The sequence below is a fragment of the Taudactylus pleione genome, unplaced genomic scaffold (assembly GCF_031769625.1).
Source record: "Taudactylus pleione unplaced genomic scaffold, aTauple2 ptg000647l, whole genome shotgun sequence".
NCBI classification, from domain to species: domain Eukaryota; kingdom Metazoa; phylum Chordata; class Amphibia; order Anura; family Myobatrachidae; genus Taudactylus; species Taudactylus pleione.
In genome coordinates, this window is record NW_028285049.1 from 1,790,127 (window position 1) to 1,808,145 (window position 18,019).

An 18,019-nucleotide genomic window follows, 5' to 3' on the forward strand; every position below is an offset into this window, starting at 1 on the left:
TACATCTGCCCATAATTACTGTATGTATACTGTATGTTGGTCATTGGCAAGTATAATCTGATATATAACTGTCTGATTGCACAATCAATCAGAATGGCCTGGCCCGGGTCTGGGAGAAAGGACATGTACACACACAAACACTTAATTTACCTATCTCGCTCCTTCTTCCTTCTCAGCCTGTATGCTCCGGATGCTGGCTCCACACACTACCCGCCCTCCCACCATGGTTCCTCTTTCTCATTCAGCAGTGCGGCGTCACACCGCGCCTGCCTCAATATCAATAGAAAAACTTTATTGACGGCAGGGCAGTGGGCACGCCGGCAAAAGAGGCTTGTGTGAGGGCGGTGCGGCTCTGTCTGGGTGAGAAGTGACTCGCGACGAGTCACTTACTCACTGTATTGTGCGGCAGGTGGCGGGGATAGCAGTGGGCACTTGGTGGGCGGTCACAGGCCCGCAGCGTACAGGTGGGAGTGGCCGGTACCCCCCTCACGGACCTGTCACTGCAGGGGGGCATTAGTGGGCGGGCGGGTAGTAGCAGGTGCCAGAAGGGTCCCCCGAGTGTTCGAGCCCGGGATTCCAGTCCGGCAGTCCCCCTGATGGCGGCCCTGGTGGGCAGCATAAATAGGGGCTCATTCTCAGTTGCACGGATATCTCCTTATGGACACAAACGGTGAGCTTTTGCACACAGCGAATGCGTAGAGGCGACTATATGTATTTTTGCATATGCCTGTCCTATTCTGACTCTGTCGAAACTTGGCTGGATCTCTCTTTCCATAATTAGGGAGTTTTGGGGCAGTAACAGGGAGGTGGCAAAGTGATTGCAAGGAACCACCCTGACTTGTCATGGGCATGTATCAAAAGCTTGTGCATACAGGGTACTGAAGCCTATTTCTGACAGATCTCTTGCACTCAGCATGGGGCTGATGCAAGTGTAGATACTAATGATGACAGTTGCTGCTGCTGGCATGAAATCAATGGGCGGCACGAGTATCCGCTTGCAGATGCACGATCCTCCACGTTAGTTAAATGGATAATCGCATGGGAAGTAATAAAACAATTACAGTCACTATGTGTGTGATTCAATAGTGCGGGTGATCAAGTGCCCACAGAGCTGGCTCCGCTGCCTATAGGCAAATATATCATACACTGACCCAGATTTATCAACGGGTGATATTTTTGGTATCAATCGTCACTAATCTTAAATGGTGCTCCAACCAATCAGCTCCTAACTGTCATTTTTCTAACACATGACAGGAGCTGATTGGTTGGAGCACCATTAAAGATTAGCAACCAGTGATAACAAGAATATCACTCATTGATAAATCTGGGCCACTGCATTAAAACGTACCTTCTTTATTTGAACCAAATATATCGCAATTTGAGGGTTTTATTGCACCGTCAACATCAAACCCTGTAGATTTCACATTTATGCTGCCGTCAAATCCAAGACACTTGTTTACGGTACTGGTATCAATTGCTGCAATGAAACGTAAAGATGTATTATATTATCAGTGTGCAAGGGAGCTGGGAACAAACAGATAACAGATTTGCATAGAATCAGTAATGGCAAGTATGAAATAATGAGAGTTATGCTAAGAACTTACCTTTGTTAACTCTCCTTCTTCGAAGTCCATAGGGTCCATAGGGAGACCTTGGGGTGTAGGTGATAGAACTGAGTCCGGGCACCACGTAGTTAAATGCTTTCAGCTCCCAGGATGCACTGGTCCACTCTCCCTATACCCCGCCCCCGAGCCAGAGGCACCTCAGTTGGTTATAAGCCAAAGGCCGGAGGAGGAAAAGAGAGAAGGAAGACTGGTACACTCAAGAATCACACTCTCACAGAGGAGATGGGAAACCGGTGACCAGCTAGATAGCCCATATGAAGCCAGGTGCGTCAGTGCGGGTGCCTTGTGGACCCTATGGACTTCGAAGAAAAAGAGTTAACAAAGGTAAGTTCTTACCATAACTCTCATTTTCTTTTTCAGGGCCCATAGGCTCCACATGGAGACCTTGGGGATGTCCCAAATCAGTCCTTTTAAGGTTGGGGTTGCACCTGTGCTGAAAGGAGAATCCAGTGCACAAAAGAAAGCGTCCTGAGAGACAAAGGTATCAAAGGCATAAAACGTTAGAAAGGTCTGGACAGAAGGCCACGCGGCCGCCTTACAAAGCTGAACAGCCGAGGCGCCATGGCGAGGGACCCACAGACCGAGTAGAATGAGCATTAACAGAAGCCAGCCTATGTTCAAAGTCTCTGAGATAGTCATACGAAGCCATCTAGCCAGTGTTTGCTTATTGGCTGGCCATCCCTTCTTGTGAAATCCATAGAGCACAATTAAGGAGTCTGATTTCCGAAGGGAACTGGTACGGTCCACATAAATCTTGAGGGCGCGGACCACATCCAAGGAGGCCTCACCTGCCGAGAGGACCGGTGATTGAAAGGCTATACTATTATTTCCTCATTAATGTGGAAACTAAAAACAACTTTAGGAAGGAACTCGGGGCCCAATTTAGATGCGTTCGCTAAGCTGCGTTCCCATGCTGCTAGCCAATAGTTGTGAACTGCGCCTGCCTATAAGACCCAGTTTGCATGCACGAACCAGTCACTGCGATTGGGAAGTGGCTGCAGCAAGTACTCAAACACTCCACTAGTGACAGGATGTGCCATTTGTGGGTGGTAACAGGGGAAGGTCAATTGTAATGGGGGTGTGGTGGTGCAAACGCGGCGTGTCTGAGCATCAAAACGCTGTTTCAGGGGAGTGTATAACTAAGACGCAACTAGGAGTTGAAACATCTCTTGGTGAAGAGACCATTCCCCTGGATGCATGTCGTGACGGCTGAGGAAGTCCGCTTCCCAATTGAGAACTTCCGTAATGAACACTGCCAAAATGGCCGGGAGGTGACACTCTGCCCATGTCATTGCTGCTCGACTTCGAGTGCCTCCTTGATGGTTGATGTAAGCCACTGTGGTGGTGTTGTTGGACTAAACCTGCATGGTTCTTCTGTGAAGTATGTGTTTGGCCAGCTTGAGGGTCCTGTACACAGCCCGAAGTTCCAATATGTTGATTGGAAGGGTTGTTCCGACTACTGTCCAACGACCCTGAAAAGAGTGCGGACCGGTCACTGCGCCCCATCCCCGGAGACTGTTGTCCGTTGTTAGGAGTACCCAGTCCGGGATCTAAAAGGGGCGACCCTTGGTTAGATGAGATGTCAGTAGCCACCAAGACAGAGACAGATGCACCTCCGGAGAGAGCACTATTGTCTGAGCTTTGATCCGGTGGGGCAATCCGTTCCATCTGGAGAGAATCAGCCCCTGCAGAGGCCTGGAATGAAATTGAGCATATTCCACCATGTCGAAAGTGGACACCATGGATCCCAGAACCTGCATCGCTGACTGTATTGACACCCGGCGACTGTGGAGATCTTGTCCGAAGTCAGAAAGATTCTCTGCTGTTGAGAATCCAGTAGGGCCCCCAGATGAATCATCCTCTAGGGATTCAGGGAGGACTATTTTCCAATTGATCAAGCACCTGTGCACCTGTAAAAAGGCAATTGTCAGTTGTAGGAGGTGACAAAGCACTTCTGGAGAACAGGAGGAGTTTGTCCAGGTATGTTAGTAGCCGGATCCCCTGATTCCGCAGATGTGCCGCTATGATAGCCATAATTTTGGTAAACACCCTTGGCAAAGGGTAGCACCTGGAACTGGAAGTGTTGCTGTAGTATAGCAAACCGGAGATAACGCTGGTGAGAGGTCATTATAGGGACATGCAGGTATGCTTCCTGAATATCCAGTGATAACATAAAATCCCCAGGTTCCATAGCCAATATGATGAAGCGTAGAGTTTCCATCCTGAACCTGCGTACCCTGAGGAATTTGTTCAGGGATTTGAGATTGAGGATAGACCGATGAGACCCATTCGGCTTCTGCACCAGAAAGAGAGTAGTATAATAACCAGTCCCTCGCTGGGATAGTGGGACTGGCACAATTATGCCTGCTTGCAGCAAGGACTGTATGGCTTTCTGGATCTGTAAGGCCTTGTTCTTGTCTGAAGAAGGGCCTGTGCAGGAAAACTGTTGAGGAGATCTTCAAAGGAATTGGAGGGCGTACCCGTGAGAGACCACTTCTCTTACCCAAGTGTGCTTGGTGGTTTGACACCAGCACTGGGTGAACTGAAGAAGTCGATCCCCCACTCTGGGATCCCCCAGAGGGAGGCCCGCTCTGTCAGGCTGAGGGTTTAGCCACTGGTTTGGAAGCAGGGCGTCTTGTGCTCCAGGCCTGTTTCTTAGGCATGGTAGTCTTCTTTACGGCTGACTGTTTAGGAAAGGACTGCCCTTTGGGGATGAAAGGACCGAAAGGAAGAAGTTTGAGCCTTTGAAGGGGCAGATGCTGAAGGTAGAAACGCAGATTTCGATGCTGCCAATGTGTCAACAATCTTGTCCAGGCCTGGACCAGAAAAAAATCTCCCCATTGTATGGTAAGGCTTCCAGGCCTTTCTTAGAATCAGCATCGGCCCTCCAAGAGCACAGCCACAGGGAACGGCGAACAGACACGGCCGTGGCCAAGACCCTGGATGTCAGTAGACTGGCTTCCAGAGTAGCCTCACCAATATATGCTGCCACTTCCCTACTGTGGCCAACTAATGACACCTGACTCTCAGGAGCTTCCGTGGGGAAGGGGTCCTCAAGCGCATCGGCCCAGCTCTCTATAGCTTTAGCTCCTGAAAGGGAGTATATCGATTTCAGACAAGTTTCCACCTTCCTGTCTGTAGGATCCTTTAAGGAAGAAATGGATGGCATTGGTAGTGTAGCACTTTTTATTTCACGTGTTACATGAATATCCACCTTAGGGGTTGATTCCCATTTTTTACAATGAGCCTGAGGAAATGGATAACATGAGGCCAAACGCTTTTGAGGCTGATACCTTTCACCAGGCAACTGCCAGGCAGCAGCCATGTGTTCTACCAGCTGGTCTGATAGAGGGAATACTGCCGAAGTCACCTTTAGCCGTTTAAACTGAGGGTGTTTGGATTGAGGGGCTGGCTCTTCATCCTCTATTACCAATATGGTTCTGACCGCACGCACCAAGGCAGGAATATTAATATTTGACCTAGTCTCCGCCTCTTGCAGAAGGGATAGATGCATCCGCAATCTCCCCGTCGTCAGATGACATCTCAGACTTTGAGAGTTGTGTGGACTGGGATGACGACACAGGATGCTTAGCGGGCTTCATGGATTTCTCACCCTGCAACATGGTGTGAAGGGCAGTAGAGGAAGCCCCCAGGCTCTGCACTGAAGTAGAGAAAACATCTACCCATGGTGGGTGCATAGCCTACACGGGAATGACAGTCTGCTGTGGTACAGGAGGAGTCTGCATAATCTGTGGTAGACCCTGAGAAGGAATAATGGTCTGCTGAGATAACCCCATATGGGGAAAAACAGCTGGGACCGCCAGGCAGGCCGTAATGGAGGCCAGGACTGAGAAAAGGCAGCCCAAGGGGGTTACTGTACCATTGTTGGGGAGTTTGAGGTGCAGGGAGGATTATAACACCTCACACTTAACCCATCCCGAGCCAAATCCTCCTCACTTAAACTTGAAGCACATAACCTGCAAGACAGCAGAATGGGTGCAGCATTGTGCTCGTTACCCTTGTCAGACATGTCTGACACACAATATATAGGAGAGCACAACACTGGTCCTGACTGATGCTTGGATAAACTGCAGGAGCCCACTGCCTAAGTATGCGACACCCTGGTCCTGTCTGACACTTGGGTGAGCTACAGGAGCCTGTGCCTAAATATGGCACAGTGTAGCGCACAACAGTATGTGACAGACCTCACAAACATTATCATCTACTGTATATATATGAGGTAAAAGAACCACCCTAACTACACCTGTATTAGGGCAGAATTAGAGGAAAGGTATAGGTATATGCTGACAGGAAAAAAGACACAGACAGGCAGTGCTAGCATAAGTCACATACAATGCAGAATTTACACTGCAAATTGGCACTACACTCAACTACATAGACTCAGTGTCTGGTAGGCTATAGTGGTACATACACTAACACAAGGGAGAGGCATGTAGGGGGACTGGACCACGCGCTGTCCTGAGAGAGCTGTGACTGCACCATGAAGAAAATGGCCATCGGAGACCTCAGAGGGGGCGTGGCCGAGGAGGAGAACAGCTCAGGGAAGCCAGACCTCAGAGGAAAGGCACCCAGAGCTGAGGGGAGGAGCTGTCTCCCCTGGCTGATCGTTAATCCCCAGGATGCCAGTTCCCGCACCGCTAATGTCCCTGGTGGTCTAGTGGATTGCGGTGGCTAGAGCCTGCGTCCACACTCAGCCACCTCCGGTCTGTCCCCTGAGACCGGAGGTATAGACAGGTAAGGCGGGTCACGCAAGCAGTGACCCACCTTACCTGTCCCCTTAAGCTGGCCACACATCTAAAGATTATCTGTCCAACCAGCCAACTAGTTGATTGGTTGGAATGAAAACCTGGTAAATTATGAAAGCAAATGACAATCAGCAATTTGCTCCCAAATGCTGGAAAATGGACAAAAACTGTTGTTTGAACAAATAGTTTTGATCAAACATTTAAACAAACTTGTCTGAACGACCATTTTCATCAGTTTTCTGGCATTTAGGAGCAAATTGCTGATCATCATTTACTCCCATGTATTACCAGATTTTCATTCCAACCAATCAACTAGTTGGCTGGTTGGACAGATAATCTTTAGATGTGAGGCCAGCTTAAGTGTCCGGCTGCAGCCTGGGTCCTCCCCGGGGGCCTTGGCTAGCAATGACCCCCGGTATGCCTGCCGAGATCCCCAGATCCCTTGGACAGTCTGCTGCTGCGTAGTCTGTAGAAGAAAAACTGAAACTAAATTAAATCATAAAAATAACAAGCTTAAGGGCTGCCTATGCAGCCCCCTGCATAATGGTGACCCAACTCCGGCCGGGCACTAACGAAACTGAGGTGCCTCTGACTCGGGGGCGGTGTATAGGGAGAGTGGACCAGTGCATCCTGGGAGCTGAAAGCTTTTAACTGCGTTGTGCTTGGATTCAGTTCCATCACCTACACCCCAAGGTCTCCCTGTGGAGCCTATGGACCCTGAAGAAGAAAACACATTTTCCAGACTTTGTAAAATATTTGCCATCTAAGAGACTAGTCTTCATCATGCTGTCATGATGATGGGCCTATTTTTATGTGGGGCCTTGAGCTGAAGCTCCATCCACCACATTGTTAATCTAGCCCTGAGCCCAGGGTGTTTGGGTAGAGCCCCAGAATGTGGGTGCATGCTAGTTGTTAGAGACAGAATCCCCCTGCAGCCTGGTGGTATGGCTTCTGGCAGGGCATCATTTTATTTGTATTCTCTTCTTAACACAATTAAATTTGCCATAGTTCGTAAATTTTGAGTTGAGATTCCGTCTAAGCAAAGAGAACTTCTGGAGTTTCACACAAACCTTTCTGTTCATGTAAGTGAAACATTAGATATATTATATTTCACATTTTCATAGTTATCATATTAAGCACCCACATGGACAATTCTAAATGCTGTGCTACACATATACAGTACATCAGACACGTAACGTAGGATATACTGTACCTTTTTCTTTCATAATTGTGGAATCTAACACATACACAAGATCATATTTTCCACCGATGCTCCCGGATACTGTATAATGAGTCCCATACATCTCCAGAAGGGCAAAATATTCTCCCTTATCATAGAAGGACGGGAGGCTGTTGAGGTCATCGATGAACGTTGGTGATAACATGATGTTTCTAGTTCTCATTTGGAATGTGCCCAATTGCACAGATCCTGCCACTCTTAAGAATTGTTTGTTCTGAAATAGAAACAAGTCACAAGATGGGAATTGGAGTTGTCTTGGTGCCCAGTTTAGCTACAACATGGGCATTCTGGAACTTGGATAGACTTTGAAAGCCATCAATGGCAAGCAAGACTTGATGGGACTTGTAGCTACACAGCAGCACTTAATATATGTTGACTTTACGTTATTGGCATGCGATCTACCGGCTATAGTGTGCCAGGAAGAACCCAAATGTTACTCAGCACTGGTCTGGCATACCCAGAAGAAGGCAAATGTTTTTCTGTGGGCCGGAATTCTTTCCTGTGTTGAGGCGCTGAGGGAAAAGGGGGGTGTGTTACATTAAAACCGAATAAGGTCTGTCTGGGAGACTGGGCTAGTGTGGAGACGTAAGCCCCCAACAAGTCGACCTTGCTCTCCTCAGCAGGCTGTGCAGCATGTAAGACAATCCCGACATTCAGATTGGGGCGTGGCAATGCCCTCATATTCTTGTCCCCTACCCCCTGGTACCAGAGACCAATAGATCACCTTGCAGGATTGGGTGCATGACTCTAAGCATGTGACCCATTTGTGAATCTGATTCTGTGATTGTGTGTTGGTAGGAGTTCTGATGGTGTATGGTATGTGCAATTTGAGATGCAATTTGAGATGTGTTGTGGGGATTTATTTGGCGATGGTCAGCTTTCATTGTACTGTCCATGACATCAGGATTAACATAGGCGTCGGTATTTTGACGCCTATGTTAAATTCCTTGCCGGGATTACGCTGTCGGGATTGAGACCGCTGGCCATGCGGCCGCCGGTCTCATAACTACGTCCCTATGAAAATGTATGTACTTTCAATTATACACATCAATATCTTTATACAAAGACTCCTTTGTGGCCTCACAATTATTATTATTATTATTACAGTTTATTTATAGAGCGCTACAAGTGGTCCGCAGTGCCGTACATACACAATCACACTAGTTCTACTATATGTCTATATATTTATACATTAATATATAACTGTTACTGTGACTGATACAAGGTAAGTATTAATGTATTACACAGACCCTCCAACATGACCCGTTCCATTACATACACAGTGCTCTACTCCTGGATTTCATTCTTAACTGATGATTGCAGCCACCTGTGGTGAAACACATGTCTCATCAATTAACTAGCTCAACACAGGTGACTGCAAACCTAAATCAGGTGGAAGTCCAGGAGCAGAGCATTTTGTACCTGATGGGAGGGGTCATGTTGGAGGTTAGGATTACATTGTAATTATAATTTAACAGTTCAAGGTAAGTATTAGATTAGGCTATCATAGGTACTTGTCTCTCCAATAAAAGAAGATTAAAATCCCCTTACAGGCTTGTGACTCCGGGTCCTGGTGATAATGGCTCCTGTAAATTTCCAGTTACAAGTCCATTAGCAGATTATTCCTGGTCCTTTCCTATGCTCTTTTAATATCTTAATCCAGGGAAGGAGGAGTCGGGGAATATAATTTGAGCACAGGATCATGAAATGATATGAAGTAATGTATAAATCGGCGTGTAAAGCAATCCACAGTTGTTAGAATGTATGCTTGGATCTCTCAAGTCCGTGTTAGGCTTCATTTAAATATTCCTCCCCTCTGTGACTCGCTCTCCCTTTCTCCTTTTCAAAAAGAGCATTGGCGCCCCCCTCATTTTTCAAAGGGACATAATGCACCCAAAAAAGGGCCATGGCCTCATGGGGAAGGGCCAGGGAAGAGATAGGAGACACCAGGAGATGCTGGGGATGAAATAAGAGGAAGCTACAAGCAAAAATGATAATAAATAGAAATTTGACAAACCCAAACAGGGCCCCCTGACCTGTGGTGCTCTGTGCGATGGCACCGGCCGCACTGCCCTAGCTACGGCCCTGCACTTGCACTCCTCTTTTCACACTATTTTCATAGGCCCCATTACATACAGCATCCACAGTGTGCCTTTCATACTCCAGTTTGATATTTCTCCTGCTGTTTTTTTATTTATTTTATATATATATCTAGCTTCCTCACACTGGCTATGACCCCTACTTTTTTTTCCATTACCGTTTTTGTAGAATAATCTTTGACTTTTTGCATACTGTCTCTCCTGGTCCAGTTTCCTTTTAAATTTCCTTTGATCGTAGTGGAATTGTGCTTTGCAGGTGTCAATTTCAAAGACAATGATCCCTCAATCGACAGTGTCTTTTCCTCTATAAGCTTAGTCAACACTGAAACAGCATTCTCGTAGGCTTCTGTTGTAAACGTTTTATCAGCTCTAGTCTAGAAACAAGAGAGTATAATATTATAACACAAAGGTAAACCAAATAAGACATATCAATAGTGGGATATGAAAGGGGGTCTAGACTTATTGTTTTAATTTTCCCCAATTAATTAATTATATAACTGTTGTCACGCTCCGGCCCTTAAAAACCACTTTCTTACCTCTCCGGTGTCTGTCCAGGCTAGCGCTGAGATCTGCTTGCGCAGTGCATCACTCCCAGATAGCACAGAGGTCCGCTGACGCTGCACATCGCTCCCGGCTGGTGCTGAGGTCTGTCTGTGCTGCTCCTGCCCAGTCCGCTCAGTGTCCTGTCACTGAGCATGGAGATGGCTCTCCGCAGCCCTTTGCTCACAGCGTGTCTTCCCAGCATGATGGCACACAGGTTGCACGCCAGACTTCCCTCCTAAACCACAGTATGGGCGCAGCCATGTTGGACTCTGTCACCTGATGCTCTTCCTCCACTCAGAGCGCTGCTCCCAAACCAGCTGATTGCAGCATCCAATCACTGGGGATCTGTTGCCAGTACAAAGTCGCTTCTTGCTGAGGTTACAGCTCTGTGCTGAGCCCCCTGGTACTCTGTATCAGTACGGTCCGAGGAGCTGATTCAGACCCGCTCGCTAGATGCGTTCATTCGCACGCAGCCGCTCAGCTGCTAATATATCTTAGCGTGTGACGACAGTGCGATCGCAGGCCAGTCTAATGACGCCCCCTTTCCCTTCGCAGCAAACGTCAGAAAGTGTATGTAAAATCAGTAACATTGAGTGACATCGGAGCCGCTCGCAGCACTGTGGTTGACCCTACCCTGCCGCAAGCACTGCGAGTGCTTCAGTGTTTAAACCAGCCACGTGACGTGTACAATAACGCAGCCTTGTAATTATGGATGCCCAAAAAATGCAGTTTTGATGCTCAAACACGGCTGCGTTCGCACAACTACTCCCCCGTTTTTCTGGACCTTCCCCTGTCACCAACCAGATACGGCACATTCTGTAACTCAAACTAGCTGGCCGTCTGTCTATTACGAGCAATCGCTTCCCGATCGCAATGACCAGCTCACACATGTGCATTTTGGCATGTGCAGAAAGGCGACAATTGGCCAGCAGCGTGCGAACGCAGACTAGCGAGCGGGTCTGAATCAGGTCACCAGTCCGTTATATCCAGTTCCTATATCTGGTAAACATGTCTCCTATACCATCTTGCACTCCAGTCTGGTTTACCCCTGAGACTTGTTCTTACAGACACCATCGGTTCCAGCCGATACCTCCAACCATTGGTTTCATCCAATTATTAAATCCTTCAATTCTACAACATTGGTCCCAACTGATCAAGTTCATCAATTCATCAACATTGGATTCAAATCCATCAAGTTCTTCAATTCATCAACATCGGTCTCAAATCGATCCAGCTCTCAATCTAGCATCATCAGTTCCAATCCGATTCTGCTCATTCATTCAGTATATATCCAGTTGCATTCCAACCCGTTGTTCAATAAAGACATTCTATTCCTGTTCTCGCCTTCGGTCCCATCATCCACGGCTGTATCTTTACCTCCTCACATCTAATACATGAGGAAGCCCTGGCTCAAATCACCTAAGTTCATTCACGCCTCTCAAATCTCCTCTTCAGCCTCCCCTGCCTGTTCCAACCCAAACCAACCCTCAGGTGTGACAATTACCTTCAATTAATTTAATCATTTCCTATTGATTTATCATGTTTGCCCAACAGCATTTATCTTCAGGTCCTCTTCCACAGTATTAAGGGGACAACTGTCTTCTACAGCTGCAACACTTTTGCAATAATAAAAAACAAACAAAACAATAGTGTTGTAGGAGTCTCGTCTGAGTGCAATGTGGGAGTTTGCATTGCTGTATTTGTACTTACGTACAGTACACCTGATTTATGTGTTTTATTTCAGATAGAATAGCAACTGAGCTAACGCTCAACCCCTGCTAGAATGTACAGTGCTTTAAACACTATTGGGAGAAAGGAACTTTATACATTATTATTATTATTATTACTATTATTATTATTATTATTATTATTACTGAAATCTCCAACACAACAAGTTGATGGGTTACAGTTGTCTGAAATATATTCTTAGGTTTCCTACTGAAGCAAAGTTAAATAATAATAATAATTAGGGAATCCTGACGGTAACCGCCTTAGTTATGGAGAATATTATGGATAATAGTTACTGAGAATAATGAGTCCGTAATTTGAAGGTATTTGTCATGAAGAGTTCTGCTAAATATGGTGGAATAGTCACATTGGGCAACACAACTTTTCCATGTAACAGCAGTCTCAAAAGAAGTGTAGGGCACCACAGTTCACATATTGCACATCCATGGGACCCAAAGAGTAGTACTGTGGTGAATATGCCATGTCCAATGCAAGCGGCGTATAAGTTGATCTTGTTATACGTTGTTTAAGATCTTTGAACTGTGCACTCTGGGTGACCTGTAAGGTGTCAGGGCTGGGGATTCTGGATTGCCCAGGAAAGAGTCAGATACTCACAGGATGATACAGGAGGTTTGGAGTAGAGATGGTCATATATAATTCCTCCTCATAGATGTAATAATAATTATACATATGCAGCAGGGTAGTATTACTAAGACGGTGCATGGAGTAAACCCTGGGCTAGTACTGTAGTAGATACTGGAGTAGAACTGGGACTAGACAGAACAGGCACTGAAGCCGGATTGGGACCAGACTTGAAGTATACACAGGAGCCGGAGTAGGACCGGACTTGGAGCACAGATTGGACCCGAAGTGGGACCAGACCTGGAGTATACACTGGGGCCAGAGGGGGCCTGGACTTGAAGCACAGACTGGATCTGGAGTGGGAACGGACAGCGTTTATACTGGATCCGGAGAGGGACTGTACTTGGAGTAGACTGGAGCCGGAGTCGGTTCGGACTTGGAATAGAGACTGGAGCTGGAGCCGGGCCGGACTTGAAGTATACACTGAAGCCGGAGTGGGACGGACTTGGATTAGACATTAGAGCTGGAGTGAGAGTCATCAATGAGCCTTAAAAAAACAGCCAGGATTGGAGCCTAGGACATGTATCAGTGACGAAGCTCAGACACAGAATGCTGTCAGGGCAGGATAATTATACCCTGGGTCTCACAGGGATTGGCTGATGCAGACAGGTGGACAGTGGCCTGGCTGTCACTGGAGATTAGCGGTCAGCTGACCGGGACCAATATTGCGGAGCCCAGTGTCCGGAGCTGGCAGTAGCACAGGTGCTTGATTAGCAGCCATATTGGTTAGGGTATAAAACCCTTTTCAGGAATACACGCCACTTACCTTTGACAAAGCTGTGGGACACACAGTGAAATGTGTCAGAAATTGGCTGTACACTGCATTTACGGCGCTGGTTTTTTTAATACATCTATAGTACCTGGACTAAGCCCTGGAACTTTTTATTGGACAACACATGGGAATCACTGCCTATTACATATCTGCCATAACACCTAATGCAAGTCCACCAATATCAAGGAATCCAATCTTGTTGCATGACTCTGCTAATAAGGCACCCTCCAGCTCTTGTACTTTATAGCGGTAAATATATGTCTGAAATTATTTGTATCTCCTAATGGAACTATTGTGATATTCCAAAAATTGCTGATTATTTCCAGGAGGCTATAATAGGAACAGGTTAATTTGTACTTGTGCACTTTACTGGACAATTTAACAAGCGTCAAATTCCCAGCGGCTCTACAATGTTTTAAATTTATTTTTGTATGCATGACATTATATATTGATTTTATGTGTTTTTTTAAATTAAATATTACCCATAATCCATTCCAACTTTTTAGAGTAATTATTAAGAGACAGCGCTGTTTTTTTCTTTGTATATGATCTTGATTAGTGAGGTCTGACTATCCTCATTTTTACAATAGCAGCTTTAGAAAGACAGCCCCGTGTAGCGCCTGCATTGAACCAATTGTTAGTTCCAGTCTTGCTTTACTTATACCCTGGTTCTCGCAGAGATTGGCTGATGCGGTCAGGTGGACACCATCCTGGCTGTCAATGGAGACTTGCGGTCAGCTGACCGGGACCAATATGGCAGTGCCTAGTGTCTGGAGCCGGAGGGAACGCCGACGGACTCCGAGCCCCCTGAGACCACCACCATGCTTGGAGCCTATCATCAATGGCGTTCAGCTGGCCGGGCCTGCCATAGCAGTGTCCAAAGCCGGTGGGAATGCAGGCAAAACACTGGGCTCCAGAGACGACCACCACATTGGGGACCTGTCAACAGTGCTCTCTGAGAGCCCCAGGCCCCCGCCAAGACAGATCAACACGAACCTAAGGGTAAGGATGGTTCTTGACATAAGGGTTCGTTCCACCACATCTACGTCCTCGAGGCTGGCTTCTAGGCATGTTTTGTGTAAACAATGCGTGGTGACGCGAATAGTGAAAAAACAAAGCAGTGGTGCTAATATATGTGGCTGCGAATAACTGTCACAGTTTCCAGGCTATCCAGCAGGTCACAAGTTCCAGGCCACCCAGCAGGTGCACGGAGAGAGTTCACCAACTGTCACATTTTCCAGCGCATAATGGTGATCCATTGTAAATAGTGGGTGGATGTTTTGCCACATAACTCCGAAATTAAGCAACCAAAAACAACACCAATATTTATTTTTCTGCAAATCTACAGACCAAGACCTTTAATTTGGTATATGATGTGCCCTGCTCAAACAAAGGCATCATCGAAATATGTCACTCATAAAGACGTCCTTCTGCTATTAATATATAGAAAATATAAAAAATTATTATAATAATTATTATTGATTTTTCAACTTTTTGTTTTACTGTCATCCAATCCATTTTAAATTCTGTATATGTCATTTGTGAGTATCCTCCCACATTGTTTTTATTATTATCCTTTATTTATATAGTCTATTACCTGATAAACAAGAGCAGCAACATTCCATGGCTTGCGGTAATAGGTTCTGGTATTACCATCACGGACTCTGTCACAGACCCCATTAAAATATTCATTGTCAAAGGCGTTTCCCTTTACTTCCATTCCGAGAAAGTTATAACTAAAATTAACAGAAAATAACATCTATTTATTATGTTTATTGCAAGTGAATATCAACTTGGTCATTTATTTTGTAAGGATTGTCCAGTATATCATGTCTGGAATAAGCAAACGTTAGCACTGTTTGTGATATCTCATGTTAAAAAAAAATTAGGTCTAATACCAGGAGTGAAACTTTAAATTACAATTTAATAACAAGTACCAATACACAATGTAAATAAAAATGGCATCTCTATATAAACAACCATAAAAATGCAAAAATTTGCAAAAAATATGCAAGCCGCACAATGACCTGGTTGTGCCATTTAGGATCCAGATGGTTCAAACGTCAATGATCAGAACACCCCTTTACTTGATTATGATATATTGAAATTCCATCTGGTTCCTTTTAAAGGTTCCGTATCACAACAATAGGATGACTATTTAGTTACAAGAGCCAGCTGACCACATTTAGGGGTAAATTTACTAAATGATCTAAATCGATGTTGTGTTTCTGGGGTTAAAACACACATTTCCTAACAGTACATTTCTTAAGTGTTAGTAAATGTGTGATTTAGCCACAGAAACACGACATCAATTTAGATCATTTTGAAATCAATTAAAATGGATTGAAATCGACCTTTAGTAAATTTACTCCTTTGTATGCATACCTAACATTTGATGTCTTGCATTTTTTTGCAATTGATTGCACGTTTATTGTTGCTTATATACAATTACCATTATTATTTACATGGTGTATGGGTACTTGTTATTGAATTGAATTCTAATGTTTCATGTATCCATTGGAAGAGATGTGGCAGGTGGGGAGTTTGACTTGGGACGGTACACCTGTCAAACCGTAACGCAGGAGTCCTAAGGCGAGCTCAGGGAGGACAGAAACCTCCCATGGAGCAGAAGGGCAGTGTTTGAAAAATGACAGAGGAGCTGATTGGTTGGCGATTTATCTCTCTCCACTTTTTCGCTCTCCAATCTACCCCTTGGTAATAGACCTACATGAGATATCAAACACAGCTCTGTCTGCGATTGTCCTGTTTTTATCATTTTCATTATTTATTCAGATATTTGTGCATTGCAGTATTCATCCATATCTAGTGGTGAATTTCCTATTAGGCACGTGAGACACGTGCATAGGGGAGACACTTATTGGGGGTCTATATGAACACAAAAAGAGAAGGAAAATGAACTGTCATGGGTGGTGCACTATTAATTAAAACATAACTTTTAATAAATAATGGTTAATACCTATTATATAGGAAAGACAACAGCGGAAATTGGTAAAATATAAAGTAGTGTAATAAAGACAGAAAATGTGATTGAAAATAAGTGACAGCGCATGTACCTGCCTCCATTATGTCATAATATAAATTGGCTGGTAATACGTAAAATATCTATGTTAACTCTCTAATATATTTGGGATACACCTTTCCCTATGTTATCGTGAAAATATATAGATATAGATGAGAATATAAGGTACTACATAAATATAGAGTTCATACCACTGTTATTTAGACTTCAGCCAATCAAAAAGTGTGTTTGTATTTGACGTCTTTAAATGGCAAATCAACAGACACAAGGCCTATTTATATTTTATTTTCATGGGAAATTAACAAACCAAGAGGGTTAAGGATCACGTAGGAGTAGTGATCACTAGAAATCCTTCTCTGATATATCAGAATTACATCTGTTTTTAAACCGGCATATCATTATATAATCTCAGGGAGTAACTGTCATAATGTACTCAGATAGTTATGGCAAATATAATTACACATGTAAAATAACTGTCTCAGCAGTCCTTGTTGTTCTTTAGGACATCAAAAGTGTACCTAATGTCCAGGCTTCCCCATTATAGAAACATATATTCACTTTTATAGTGTTTATAACAATTTGCGCTTATTACAGCAGGTGTATCTGGGAAATATGCAGATAGAATGCTTTCACCATGTGACCAGGTATTCTATGATGATCATAGCATCACAGACATAAGATTTGCACTGACAATGTCAGATATTTTTCCTGGTTTGGACAAACACAAACAACACAACAATACTACATATAATGAGACATGAGGTCAGGTCACACGCGCCGCTAACCGACGCGGCGTTTCACTACACTGGCTTTGTCAAGGCAAGCCGAATCTAACATCGGGGTATCCTCATATACCCGGATGTCTAACCCTTGTCCAATCAGAAGAAATCCTAAGTCCGAGTAACCAATCGCGCTAAGTCGCATCATACTGGACCCGCCCACCTGATCTGCTGAGACTATACTGCTATACTATGGGATTCAATGGTGTCTATTCTGGATAGAGTAATCGAACTTTGAGTTCACTGATCCCAGTGAGACTATAGTAGAGGCTAACCTATTAGCATATTCACTCCTAGATGGAAACATATATCGTAAATCGGTGATTATATTACCATTTATCAAACAGTTTAAAGGAATAGAAATCAAATAAGTAAATATATCAAAACAGCTGATTATACTAATAGAATAACCTATATTTAATATCCAATATAAAGACCAAATGAGACCAAAGTAATGGATAGAAAAATCATGGATCAGATTCCAATAAAAATAAAAATAAATGGTGTCTGTGTAGAAAGCCACTCCATATACCAATCCATTATTAATGGATCTATATGGATTTCACTGCACCGCTATATAGATAATAATATTTTCAATATTGCAATCAATAGTGCTAATCTCAAATTAATAAATCCACATATCAACAAATATATTAATAAATGAATATCCAATATTCCTAATATAACTCAAATAAAAATACTGATGAAACTACAATAATGTAGTATTAACATAATACTATAATGTGATATGAGTGAAAGATGTAAAAACAAAATAATAATAAATA

At 44.4% G+C, this 18,019-nt stretch overlaps 1 protein-coding gene across 1 annotated transcript in view; it reads right to left on the minus strand.

Annotated features, from left to right (window-relative positions):
• Positions 1–18,019, minus strand: part of LOC148478880 (complement component C9-like) — a 68,332-nt gene that overhangs the window by 17,308 nt on the left and 33,005 nt on the right. The window contains exons 5-8 of the mRNA XM_088455251.1: positions 15,013–15,151; positions 9,889–10,104; positions 7,605–7,845; positions 1,349–1,477 (exon numbers count right to left, since the gene is read on the minus strand). Coding sequence (XP_088311377.1) covers positions 1,349–1,477; positions 7,605–7,845; positions 9,889–10,104; positions 15,013–15,151 — 725 coding nt within the window. The remainder of the gene's footprint in view (positions 1–1,348; positions 1,478–7,604; positions 7,846–9,888; positions 10,105–15,012; positions 15,152–18,019) is intronic.